Source organism: Pseudophryne corroboree, chromosome 6, assembly GCF_028390025.1.
Source record: "Pseudophryne corroboree isolate aPseCor3 chromosome 6, aPseCor3.hap2, whole genome shotgun sequence".
Taxonomy (NCBI): Eukaryota; Metazoa; Chordata; class Amphibia; order Anura; family Myobatrachidae; genus Pseudophryne; species Pseudophryne corroboree.
The window spans coordinates 206,691,367-206,705,583 of NC_086449.1; the positions used below are offsets into that span (position 1 = coordinate 206,691,367).

At 46.6% G+C, this 14,217-nt stretch overlaps 1 protein-coding gene across 4 annotated transcripts in view; it reads left to right on the top strand.

Annotated features, from left to right (window-relative positions):
* ADAMTS17 (ADAM metallopeptidase with thrombospondin type 1 motif 17) overlaps nt 1-14,217 on the top strand; it is a 547,181-nt gene that overhangs the window by 416,522 nt on the left and 116,442 nt on the right. For all 4 annotated transcript variants that reach the window (XM_063925679.1, XM_063925677.1, XM_063925678.1 and 1 more), the window contains exon 15: nt 5,145-5,265. In XM_063925679.1, the coding sequence (XP_063781749.1) occupies nt 5,145-5,265 (121 nt within the window). The remainder of the gene's footprint in view (nt 1-5,144; nt 5,266-14,217) is intronic.

The following is a 14,217-nucleotide window of genomic DNA, read 5'->3' on the forward strand; positions in this document are numbered from 1 at the left end:
TGTCTTTCCCATAATGTGAAAGGGTGACCTGCGTTTCCATCTTGGAAACGTGTATTACGAACTAAGCGGAGAAAAAGGGACACGTATGGGTTTAAGGAACATTTGTGTCGCAGAATGTGCCAAACTTTGCGAGTTGACATCAACTCTCATACTTTTTTTATGACAATAATAGCACATCAAGACTAGCAAGTACAGCATATAAGAAGCATACAGTTAAGGGATAACCCAGCTACTGTGTGCGGAATTAGCATATACACCTTGGCATTTGCTACTGTAAGGGAGGGTTGTAAAGTATACAGTGCATCCGGAAAGTATTCACAGCGCTTCACTTTTTCCACATTTTGTTACGTTACAGCCTTATTCCAAAATGGTATAAATTCATTTTTCCCTCAAAATTCTACACATAGGGGGTAATTCCAAGTTGATCGCAGCCAGAGCCGGCCCTAACCAATATGATGCCCTAGGCAAGATTTTGTCTGGTGCCCCATAGCACCACCGCTGGTTCCGCCTCTGACCTTGCACCTCTTTCCCAGCACCACTACCCCTCATCCATAGCAGTCCTTATTTTGGTGTTTGTACCCCCCCTATATTTTAAATAGGAACAGTTTGCACATTTGGCGCACAGCCCAAAAAGGGGGGTGTTTTTGCTGGCAAGGGGCATGGCCACACAATAGTAACCCCAATTCCAATTACGCCACACAGTACTGCAACTTTATTCACATTTGATCATGCGATAGTGTCCATAATTCATATTACATCCCACAGTAGTATCACTTTACCTTATAAACGTTACTCCTCACAGTAGAGCCCCTTATTCACATTACATCACACTGAATTGCTCCTTATTCACATTACACCACACCCTATTGCTCTTTATTCACATTAGACGACACAGTAGTGCCCTTTCTATACGCAGTGCCACATAGTAGAGCACCTTATACACATAATGCCACACAGTAATGCCCCTTACACATATGAGACACATTATTAATGTACTTATAAACATAATGTGCCTTACACATTATGACAACCTTTATTAATGCCCTTTTACACATAATGTCCCTTACACATATGCTGCACATTATTAATGCCCTTATACACATAATAACACACATAGTGCCCCCTACACATTTGCTGCACATTATTAGTGCCCCTATACACATAATGACACACATACAGTAGTACCCTGTTACACATATGCCGCACATTATTAATGCCCTTATAAACATAATGACACACATAGTGCCCCTTACACACATGTTGCACATAATTAATGCATTTTTACATGACACACAAAATGCTCCTTACACATATTCCGAACACTACTGCACAAGCAACCCACTCACATGCACACAGCACTCACACTGCCAATAACACTGTGACCTCTGCCTCTGCTTGGATACTGATGTGTCCTCATAAATCTTGCCTCAGTGCTAACGGTGGGCACATTTTTTTAATGAAAATTCATCTTATTTGCATTGCTATGTGGCTAGGATGCACAAGCAGCTTCTGCTGATTAAAATGATATGCAGCATGCCTATATACTGTGTGAGACTGTGGCTGTATCTGCATATGAAATGCTACACACAGAATATAGGCATGCCGCATATCATTTTAATCAGCAGAAGCTGCTGATGCCCCTAGGCATATCAAATGCCCTAGGCAATTGCCTAGTTTGCCTATGCCTATGGCCGGCTCTGATCGCAGCAGGATTTTTGATAGCAATTGGGCAAAACCATGTGCACTGCAGGTGTGGCAGATATAACATGTGCAGAGAGAGTTAGATTTGGGTGGGTTATATTGTTTCTGTGCAGGGTAAATACTGGCTGCTTTATTTTTAAACTGCAAATTAGATTGCAGATTGAACACACCCCACCCAAATCTAACTCTCTCTGCACATGTTATATCTGCCTCCCCTGCAGTGCACATGGTTTTGCCCAGTTGCTATCAAAAATCCTGCTGCGATCAACTTGGAATTACCCCCATAATACACCATAATGACAACAGGAAAAAAGTTTTTTGTGATTTTTGCTAATTTATAAAAAAAAAAAAAATCACGTGTACATAAGTATTCACAGCCTTTACCATGAAGCTCAACATTGAGCTCAGGTACATCCTGTTTCCACTGATCATCCTTGAGTTGTTCCTACAGCTTAATTGGAGTCCACCTGTGGTAAATTCAGTTGATTGTATATGATTTGGAAAGGCACACACTTGTCTATATAAGGTCTCACACTTGACAATGCATGTCTGAGCACAAACCAAGCATGAAGTCAAAGGAATTATTTATAGACCTCAGAGATAGGATTGTCTCGAGGCACAAATCTGGGGAAGGGTACCGAAAAATATCTTCTGCTTTGAAGGTCCCAGTGAGCACAGTGGCCTCCATCATCCATAAATTGAAGAAGTTCTGAACTACCAGGACTCTTCCTAGAGCTGGCCTGCCGTCTAAACTGTGCAATCGGGGGAGAGGGGCCCTAGTCAGGGAGGTGACCAAGAACCCGATGGTCACTCTGTCAGAGGTATAGCATTCCTCTGTGGAGAGAGGAGAACCTTCCAGAAGGACAACCATCTCTGCAGCAGCGCTGATGAAGCGCTGTGAATACTTTCCGGATGCACTATATAAACTATTATAGAGTTGTGAGAGGGGTGTAATCTAGCCCAACTCTAAAGAAGTGGTAAGTCTGCCTGTGCCCCAAGCCAAATTTATACCTATCGATTAACTGCCCCTATGTATTTTGATAGTGGTTTGGCCTTGGAATCATTGAAAAAATATTATTAAAAATTATTTTCTTTCTTTGTACTTTTTAACATAGTCTCGGCTAATTGTTTGATATTTAGGTAGAGTGGTGGCCACAGATGAGTTTCTTTGTATTTTTTTCTATAAAATCCCTTTTATTTTACTTTATTGGAGCTATGGCCCTCATTCCGAGTTGTTCGCTCGTTATTTTCCTTCGCATCGGTGCGATTTTCCGCTAACTGCGCATGCGCAATGTTCGCACTGCGGCTGCGTCAAGTAAATTTGCTAAGAAGTTTGGTATTTTACTCACGGCATTACGAGGATTTTTCTTCGTTCTGGTGATCGGAGTGTGATTGACAGGAAGTGGGTGTTTCTGGGCGGAAACTGGCCGTTTTATGGGTGTGTGTGTGTGTGTGTGAAAAAACGCTGGCGTTTCTGGGAAAAATGCGGGAGTGGCTGGAGAAACGGGGGAGTGCCTGGGCGAACGCTGGGTGTGTTTGTGACATCAAACCAGGAACGAAACTGACTGAACTGATCGCAGTGGCAGAGTAAGTTTCGATCTACTCAGAAACTGCTAAGAAATTTCTATTCGCAATTTTGCGAATCTTTCGTTCGCAATTCTGCTAAGCTAAGATACACTCCCAGAGGGCGGCGGCTTAGCGTGTGCAATGCTGCTAAAAGCAGCTAGCGAGCGAACAACTCGGAATGAGGGCCTATGTAGCAATATGTGAGAAAGGGGACACAGAAAATGGGGTACACAACATTTTATTACACTACTTTCAATGTCCCGGGGCTTCCAAATAATAACAATTTGATATAATAACTCATTGAATGAACTTGGAAAAGTCTAAGAGGGATATCCAATTATCCCCGGAAAAAGCCTTGGTCCAAAAAACGGCCGTTTTCGGACGTTTTTTTTATTTTTCCCCGATTATTATTTTTTTTTTTTTACAGGCTATCCAGATGGATCGCCTGTAAAAAAAAAACCTGCTCCCGAAAACACACAGGTACAATGAAATCTGTGTGTTTTCGTGTGAAACAGACCTGTTTTCGGACGAAAAGGGGCTGTTTCCGGGGATTATGCTTCACCTGCCGGAGGCAGGTGAAACAAAATCCCCAATAAGCCGGCGCGTGCCGCGGCTTTTCGGGCTAATTAGCTAGCCCCCGGCGGGACAATTAGCCCCGGTAAATTACCAGGGCTAATTGGATATCCCCCTAAATATCTCTCTCTAGTATGTTCTCTCATTTGCATAGAACTGCGTATAGGTGGTTACTGCTAGATATGAAAAGAACTGCATTATAAAAGGATAGCTTGATATTGTAGTTTGTCTTGTGGGGTGCTCAACTTTAACCCTATAACAGTTTACCCATTTTACACTGATGCCTTCAGCTCCCGCCCACCCATTTTGTTCAGCCAATGACTGCTGCCTTTCCTCGCAGCTGATTACCTTGTCTCATTACCGCCTCCAAGATTGTGTAAATTTGTAATCCATGTTTGACAATGTTTTGCACTGTAAGGGGTAAATTTACTAAAGCTTCTAAAAGTGAAAAGAGGTGATGTTGCCCACATAGCAACCAGTCCGATTCTGACTATCATTTCTCTATTGCACAGGTTCTCAAACTCGGTCCTCAGGACCCCACACGGTGCACGTTTTGCAGGTCACCTCACAGAATCACAAGTGACATAATTAACTCCACCTGTGGACCTTTTAAAATATGTCAGTGATTAATTAATACACCTGTGCATCTGCTGGGTTACCTGCAAAACATGCACTGTGTGGGGTCCTGAGGACCGAGTTTGAGAACCTCTGCTCTATTGCATTCTAGAAAATAATAGACAGAATCTGATTGGTTTGCCACGGGCAACATTGCATCTTTTCACTTTTCGAAGCTTTACTACATTTACCCCTCAGTCTTTTGCATTCTTTTTTTCTTTGTATTTTTGTTTTTGTACTGTTTCTGCTCACATGGGGGTAATTCCAAGTTGATCGCAGCAGGACATTTTTTTAGCAGTTGGGCAAAACCATGTGCACTGCAGGGGAGGCAGATATAACACGTGCAGAAAGAGTTAGATTTGGGTGGGTTATTTTATTTCTGTGCAGGGTAAATACTGGCTGCTTTATTTTTACACTGCAAATTAGATTGCAGATTGAACACACCACACCCAAATCTAACTCTCTCTGCACATGTTAAACCTGCCTCCCCTGCAGTGCACATGTTTTTGCCCAACTGCTAACAAAATTCCTGCTGCGATCAACTTGGAATTACCCCTATAGTGTGTAAGGTGCTGCAAACCCCTGTGACGCAATGTACATGTAATAATCTACCTTTTATGTAAATTGGTACTCTTTCCTGAACAAGGTAAAACTTGTAACTGTTTTATTTTTTTCTCTTTCACTTTCAGAAAATTGGTTGTGATGGAATTATTGGTTCTTCTGCCAAAGAAGACCGTTGCGGGGTGTGTAGTGGTGACGGAAAAACCTGCAAAGTCGTGAAAGGAGACTTTAATCACACCAAGGGAATGGGTGAGTGAGTAATACAGATGTTGTACAGCTGTTCAGCAATCTAGCGCCTCAGTCTTATTGGTCAGTGTTTCAAACCAAATACGTGCCATCTGCTGTGTTAGCAAATTATCATAATAGACTCAGTCAGCCAAATACAGTAATTGTTAATCCCATAAATTGTGGGTAATTGAATAATATAAAAACAGGTAGGTAGACCCTATTTTCTGTCAAACATCCTTTAATCAGAGCACATGCATGTTGGAATTAATGCACTGTTAGAAGTATCTCTTTAAAAAAATATATATATTTCCGGAAGTAGGATATTGCTTCTTTTTGATATTAAGGTCCCGACACAGGCTCGATAATGGGCATACTGTAAAATAGGAAAGGAAGAAGACTAAAAATATTATTATAGTATTCAGGGTTATTTACACAAGATGCCCTGGTGGCATGAGGTATCCTGTTAAACACAAACTACAGATGTGCCCTCATACATCTTGCCTCAATACGCCACGTAGCGGGAGATGCCTGGCGTGAGTGAGCTGACAGGTCCCGTGTAACTCCATTAGTGCCGAATGTCTTTTTTGTGCCAAAAATGCGTCTTATTTGCATCACTATGCAAATAAGACACACAAGTAGATTCTGCTGATAAAAATTATATGCGGCATGCCTATATTCTCGGTGCGTCTGTAACTGTATACGAAATGGTTCTAGGAAAACAGTGTAACATACCATTTCATATGAGATACAACCGCGGTCACACACAGAATATGGGCATTGCCCTCACAGGCGATGTCACCCGCCAGATCTGCATGCAGGTCCGACGGAGGGCATCACGCGGGAGCCCTCATCGTCAGCGACATTGTGCATAAACACTGGACGATATCGTGAATGATGGGTCCAAATCAGGCACATCGTGCTGACATCGTTCTAGTGTGTACGCACTTTTAAGCACAGGTAACTTAAGTAGTACCATGGAAATTGTGTGGACCACTAAAGTAGACCAGCAACCTATACAGGGCGGAGACAGCCATTGTGTGGACAGTGTACTCCTCTTGGAATGACTACATATAATTTCATTTAGAGCCACTGTATACTGCTAAATTATACTTCCCAACATTGGTAAAATACTAGGCTGCCCACCCCTATTACAAAATGCAATTATATTACTGTAGGGAGTGGAGGTGCCTGTGGCAGAGAAATATCTTACAACTTCCCACCAATCGGAAATGGCAGGACTGTTTGGAGGTATGTGCTCAATACAGAGACTGCTGAGTGACTCCCACCAAGTTACTGTTTCTGGAAAGGGAGGAGATTGAGCAGAATCCACTTTGAAAGTGCAAACACCTTCAAAATTAGCATTTCCAGCTATGTGGATGAGTCATTTAACAGGGGGAGATTTATCAAAGCTTGGAAAGAGATTAAGTACCAATCAATCAGCTTCTGCCTTGTTACAGGCTGTATTTGAAAAATTTCAGATAGCAGCTGATTGGTTGGACCTTTATCTCTCTCCATTTTCCAAGCTTTGATAAATCTTCCCCATAGAGTTCTATGTTCAAAATTGTTTAACCATGTAACTCTGTGACCTTTGAATAGGCTTTGAATGGTTCCCAAACTTTTTTGAATCACGGCACTGTAAAGTATCAGAATTTTTTTCACGGCACCCCTAGGCCAAAAGTTTCTTATTAAGAAATTTAGAAAGAAATATTAAATTGAGTAAATTGTTTATATGTCATCTTTAGGTTCAGTTGTGTGGTGAGGGACAAGATTTGCTTCTGTTTGTCCACATATTGTATGATTGACAGTCACAAGCACTGGTTTTACCTATTGCATTGACCATAAATAATTTGAACTGGTCCTGGACCATCAATCCAAGGCACCCCTGCAAGTATCCACGGCACACAGTTTGAGAACCACTGAAATAGCCTGACACCCTCATGTCCCTCACTCATCTTGCAGCAAGGTGTGCAGAGACAAACTATTTTGCGAGCCAGTGGCTGTTCTTTTAGAAAACAATCTTGAAATCATTCATTTAGACTGTTTTTCTCTAGCATCCATAAGGGATATTGGGGACAGATTAGTACGATGGGTATTGACGGGTCCAAATGAGCCAGTGCACTTTACATTTCTTCAACTGGGTGTGCTGGCTCCTCCCCTCTATGCCTCCTCCTACAGGTCAGTTTAGAAAAAGGGCCCTCATTCCGAGTTAATCGCTCGCTAGCTGCTTTTAGCAGCAGTACATACGTTAAGCCGCCGCCCCCTGGGAGTGTATCTTAGCTTAGCAGAAGTGCGACCAAAAGGATCGCAGAACAGGGTTATTTTTTTTTCAAGCAGTTTCAGAGTACCTGCAGACCTACTCCTTCCTCACTTCAGTCTGTTTAGTTCCTGTTTTGACGTCACAAACACGCCCTGCGTTCAGCCAGCAACTCCCCCGTTTCTCCAGGCACGCCTGCGTTTTTACCTGACACATCTGCGTATTTTAGCACACTCCCGGAAAACGGTCAGTTACCTCCCAGAAACGCCCCATTCCTGTCAATCACTCACCGATCAACAAAGCAACGGAAAAGAGTCGCTCGCCCTTGTGTAAAACTGCATAGTTTTTCTTGAAAGTACGATGTGCGTGCGCACTGCGGTCAGTACGCATGCGCAGAAATGCAGATTTTAGCCTGATCGCTGCGCTGCGAACAACGGCAGCTAGCGATCAGCTCGAAATGACCACCAAAGTGCCCTCAGGAGGGGATGCACACTCAGCAAGCTGCAGAGTTTCTTCTTCAGCTCCTTTTTAAAGTTTTATTTCTTTCGGTATGCTGTTTGGGCAACAGCATACCTGCACTGTGGGAGTTAGGGGGGGGGGGGGTCACCGGCCTCTTGAGGTGCAGAGCCGCTTCCCCGTTGCAGGACCACCGTCCTGAGGGGCTGTTTGTTCAGCGGGGCATGGCGCACACCCCTAACGCTGCCTGAAGGCGATCATCGGTGGTGAGTACACGCCAGGGACCCCGCTAGGGGGTTCCCCCGGTTTAATGTGCGACTGAAGCGCTGAGGCGTACGGGTTCCTCCTGGGGGGGACCCGCTGTAGCCCCTGCGTGAGACTGGCTAATATAAGTTGTACCAAGCATTTATGCGAGGCTACAAACATAGGGATACATGGCCAGTATAAATATTCAACAGTAGCTCCGGCGCCGCAAAGAGTGGAAGCAATCTTGATTGCCCCAGATTGGCCCCAAAGAGCGTGGTATGCGGCTCTACTGGACATGTCCATAGAGGACCCTTGGCCTCTACCACTAAGAAGGGATCTTCTTCAACAAGGACCGTTCGTCTTCCCAGACTTACGGCACCTTCATTTGACGGCATGGAAGTTGAGCGGAACATCCTAGCTCGCAAAGGGCTTTCCAAAAAGGTCATTGCCACTATGGTGCAAGACAGAAAACCTGTGACGTCAAAACACTGTCATCATATTTGGTGAAGATATGTCTTTTGGTGCGAGGAACGCACATATCCCTCTGCAGAATTCCACCTGGGAAGATTCCTACGATTCCTGCAGGCTGGAGTGGATAAAGGCTTACGTCTGGGTTCCATTAAGGTCCAGATTTCAGCTCTTTCCATCTTCTTCCAGAAGAAGTTGTCTCTCTTGCCGGAAGTTCAGACCTTCTTGCAAGGGGTGCTTCACATACAACCTCCATTCATGCCGCCTACGGCACCTTGGTATCTGGATGTGGTGTTACGTTTTCTACAGTCCTCCTGGTTCGAACCTCTGACGACCTCACTTGGAAAACGGTGATGTTACTGGCCATGGCTTCTGCTAGGCGTGTCTCTGAAATGGGGGCCTTGTCGTGCAAAAGTCCGTACTTGGTCTTTTACGAGAACAGAGCGGAGCTCAGGACTAGACAGCAGTTCCTGTCGAAGGTGGTCTCTGCGTTTCACTTGAATCAACCTATTGTGATTCCGTCCAGTTCTGACACTTCTGCTCCTCCGGAGGCATTGGATGCTGTGTGAGCCTTGAAAATCTATGTCAAGAGGACGGCTCAGATCAGAAAGACTGACTCCTTGTTCGTGCTGTATGATGCGCAGAAAAAGGGTGAGCCCTGCTGCAAAGCAGTCCATTGCTCAGGGCCGTAACTACGTGTGTGCCAAGTGGGCTTGGCACACAGCGCAGTTGCCCTGAGGGCACACGGCCAGCGGCATGTAATGAGTCAAATTGACTCATTGCATGCCGCCTCTGAAGTCTGCGCCGTGCGCCGCAGCCGCGCTGTGAAGGAGAGTGCAGCGCCGGGCAGGTGAAAAGGAGGAGGAGGGAGGGGGGACTGGAGCCACAGCAGCGCTATTTCATTGGTAGTAAGCGCCGCTGCAACATCCCCCTCTCCTTCCGTATAGGCTGCCCGGCGGTGCTGTGGATGCTGGGATGCGGTTCCTCCATCCCAGCATCCACAGCAGCGCCGGGCAGCCTATACGGAAGGAGAGGGGGATGCTGCAGCGGCGCTTACTACCAATGACATAGCGCTGCTGCGGCTCCAGTCCCCCTCCCACCTCCTCCTTGTCCGATGCCTGCACAGAGGGAGATGCCAGCACGAGGAGCCTGTCAGCGGGGAGAAGGTAAGTATAGCCCTCTCTCTCTCTCTATCTTTCTCTCTCTCTCTCTCTCTCTCTCTCTCTCTGGGGGACACTGTCTGCCATAATGTGTAAAAACGGGTCCTGGCTGCTGCAATGTGTAAAAAGGGGGACTGGCTGCTGCAATATGTAAAAAGGGGGACTGGCTGCCGCAATGTGTAAAAAGGGGGACTGGCTGCCGCAATGTGTAAAAAGGGGGACTGGCTGCCGCAATGTGTAAAAAGGGGGCCTGGCTGCCGCAATGTGTAAAAAGGGGGCCTGGCTGCCGCAATGTGTAAAAAGGGGGACTGGCTGCCGCAATGTGTAAAAAGGAGTCCTGGCTGCCGCAATGTGTAAAAAGGGGGCCTGGCTGCTGCAATGTGTAAAAAGGGGGCCTGGCTGCCGCAATGTGTAAAAAGGGGGCATGGCTGCCGCAATGTGTAAAAAGGGGGCCTGGCTGCCGCAATGTGTAAAAAGGGGGACTGGCTGCCGCAATGTGTAAAAAGGGGTCCTGGCTGCCGCAATGTGTAAAAAGGGGGCCTGGCTGCCGCAATGTGTAAAAAGGGGGACTGGCTGCTGCAATGTGTAAAAAGGGGGCCTGGCTGCCGCAATGTGTAAAAAGGGGTCCTGGCTGCTGCAATGTGTAAAAAGGGGGCCTGGCTGCCGCAATGTGTAAAACATATGGACTGGCTGCCGCAATGTGTAAAAAGGGGGACTGTCTGCTGTAATGTGTAAAAAGGGGGACGCTGTCTGCTGTAATGTAGAAAAGGGGCTCTACCTGGTGTAGTGGCGCTACTGTGCAGCGTAATTTGAATAATGGAGACTACTGTGCATCGTAGTATGAATTGCTATTATTTTGTGACCACGCCCCTTCCCCCTGAAGCCACGCCCTATATATTTTCCCCTATCTTGCATGGGGGGGGGGGGGGGCGCCAATGTCGTTTTTTGCACACAGCGCTAACATGCCTAGTTACGGCACTGCCATTGCTCATTGGATTACGCTTACTATTCAACAGGCCTATGCATCGGCAGCCTTACGTGTTCCACTGTCTCTGAAGGCCCACTCTACCAGATCGGTGGGGTCTTCCTGGGCGGCTGCCCGTGGAGTCTCGGCCCTACAACTATGCGGAGCTGCTACCTGGTCGGGGAAGAACACCTTTGTGAAGTTCTACAAATTTGATACCCTGGCCAAAGAGGATACCCAGTTTGGGCAGGCAGTGCTGCAGATGTCCCCGCACATTCCCGCCCATTCTGGGAGCTTTGGGACATCCCCATCATACTAATCTGTCTCCAATATCCCTTATGGATGCTAGAGAAAATAGGATTTTAAATACCTACTGGTAAATCCTTTTCTCGTAGTCCATAAGGGATGTTGGGCGCCCGCCTCTGTGCGGTGACTTTCTGCAGGTTCTCTGTTATGTGCTCCTGTTCAGCTGTTGCTAATAATGTTGCCAGACGTTGCTGGCTAAGTTGTATGTTGGTGTGCTGGTGTGTAAATCTCACCACACTTTCTCTGACGTCCTAGTGGATGCTGGGGACTCCGTAAGGACCATGGGGAATAGCGGCTCCGCAGGAGACTGGGCACAGCTAAGAAAGATTTAGGACTACCTGGTGTGCACTGGCTCCTCCCACTATGACCCTCCTCCAGACCTCAGTTAGAATCCTGTGCCCGGCTGAGCTGGATGCACACTAAGGGCTCTCCTGAGCTCCTAGAGAGAAAGTATATTTTGTTTTTTTTATTTCTCTGACGTCCTAGTGGATGCTGGGAACTCCGTAAGGACCATGGGGAATAGCGGCTCCGCAGGAGACAGGGCACATCTAAAGAAAGCTTTAGGATCACCTGGTGTGCACTGGCTCCTCCCCCTATGACCCTCCTCCAAGCCTCAGTTAGATTTTCTGTGCCCGACGAGAAGGGTGCACACTAGGGGCTCTCCTGAGCTCTTTGTGAAAGTTTTAGTTTAGGTTTATTATTTTCAGTGAGACCTGCTGGCAACAGGCTCACTGCATCGAGGGACTAAGGGGAGAAGAAGCGAACTCACCTGCGTGCAGAGTGGATTGGGCTTCTTAGGCTACTGGACATTAGCTCCAGAGGGACGATCACAGGTTCAGCCTGGATGGGTCACCGGAGCCGCGCCGCCGGCCCCCTTACAGAGCCAGAAGAGCGAAGAGGTCCGGAAAAATCGGCGGCAGAAGACTTTCCTGTCTTCAGATAAAGGTAGGCGCACAGCACCGCAGCTGTGCGCCATTGCTCTCAGCACACTTCACACTCCGGTCACTGAGGGTGCAGGGCGCTGGGGGGGCAGCGCCCTGAGACGCAATAAATCGATAGAAAACCTTTTATGGCTAAAATAAATGCATCACATATAACTCCTGGGCTATATGGATGCATTTAACCCCTGCCAAAACATACAAGAAAACGGATGATAGGCTCCGCCCCTTTCTCGGCGTCCTTATCTCCTCAGCACACTGGCGCCATTTTCCCTCACAGCTCAGTTGGAGGGAAGCTCCCTGGCTCTCCCCTGCAGTCACTACACTACAGAAAGGGGTTAAAAAAGAGAGGGGGGCACAAATTAGGCGCAGTATAAACAATACAGCAGCTATAAAGGGAAAAACACTTATATAAGGTTATCCCTGTATATATATAGCGCTCTGGTGTGTGCTGGCAAACTCTCCCTCTGTCTCCCCAAAGGGCTAGTGGGGTCCTGTCCTCTATCAGAGCATTCCCTGTGTGTGTGCTGTGTGTCGGTACGTTTGTGTCGACATGTATGAGGAGAAAAATGATGAGGAGACGGAGTAGAGTGTCTGTAATAGTGTTGTCACCCCCTGGGGGGTCGACACCTGAGTGGATGTACTGTTGAAATTGCGTGACAGTGTCAGCTTTGTATAAAAGACAGTGGTTGACATGAGACAGCCGGCTACTCAGCTTGTGCATGTCCAGACGTCTCATACAGGGGCTCTAAAGCGCCCGTTACCTCAGATACAGACGCCGACACGGATACTGACTCCTGTGTCGACGGTGAAGAGACAACCGTGATTTCCAATAGGGCCACACATTGCATGATTGAGGCAATGGAAAAAGTTTACACTCTTCTGATAATATAAATACCACCAAAAAAAAGGGGTATTATGTTTGGTGAGGAAAAACTTCCTGTAGTTTTCCTGAATCTGAGAAATAAAATGAGGTGTGTGATGATGCGTGGGTTTCCCCCCGATAACAATTGATAATTTCTAAAAAGTTATTGGCAGTATACCTTTTCCCGCCAGAGGTTAGGGTGCGTTGGGAAACACCCCCTAGGGGGGATAAGGCGCTCACACGCTTGTACAAGGGCTCTACCCTCTCTGGAGATGGCCGCCCTTAAGGATCCTGCTGATAGAAAGCATGAGGGTATCCTAAAATGTATTTACACACATACTGGTGTTATACTGCGACCAGCAATCGCCTCAGCCTGGATGTGCAGTGCTGGGTTGGCGTGGTCGGATTCCCTGACTGGAAATATGATATCCTAGATAAGGACAGTATATTATTGCCTATAGAGCAATTAAAAGATGCATTTCTATATATGCATGATGCACAGCGGAATATTTGCCGACTGGCATCAAGTATAAGTGCGTTGTCCAATTATACCAGTAAAGTGGTCAGGTGATGCGGATTCCAAACGGCATTTGGAAGTATTGCCTTAAAAGAGGGGATGTACCCCAGGTCGCCTCTCAAAATAAGACGCCGTATTATCAGGCGCAGGCCTGGTTGGCAAGCGGACAAAAGGGTTCCTCTTTTCTGCTCGTGACAGAGGGAGAGGAAAATGGCTGCAGAGATCAGCCAGTTCCAAGGAACAGAAACTCTTTTCCGCCTCTGCCAAGCCCTCAGTATGACGCTAGGGCTTTACAAGTTCAGGCACGGTGGGGTCCCGTTCTCAATGAATTTCAGTGCGCAGTGGGCTCACTCGCAAGTAGACCCCTGGATCCTTCTGGTAATATTTCAGGGGTACAAATTGGAATTCGAGACGTATCCCCCTCGCCGTTTCCAAAGGTCTGTTTTACCGACGTCTCCCGCTGACAGGGAGGCAAGTTTGGAAACCATTCACAAGCTGTATTCCCAGCAGGTGATAATCAAGGTACCCCTCCTGCAACAGGGAACGGGGTATTATTCCACACTATTGTGGTACCGAAGCCAGACGGCTCGGGGAGACCGATTTTAAAATCTAAAATCTAAAATCTTTGAACACTTGCATACAGAGGTTCAAATTCAAAATTGAGTCACTCAGAGCAGTGATTGCAAACCTGGAAGAAGGGGACTACATGATGTCTCGGGACATCAAGGATGCTTACCTTCAGGTCAAAATTTACCCTTCTCACCAAGGGTATTTCAGGTTATGGTACAGAACTGTCACT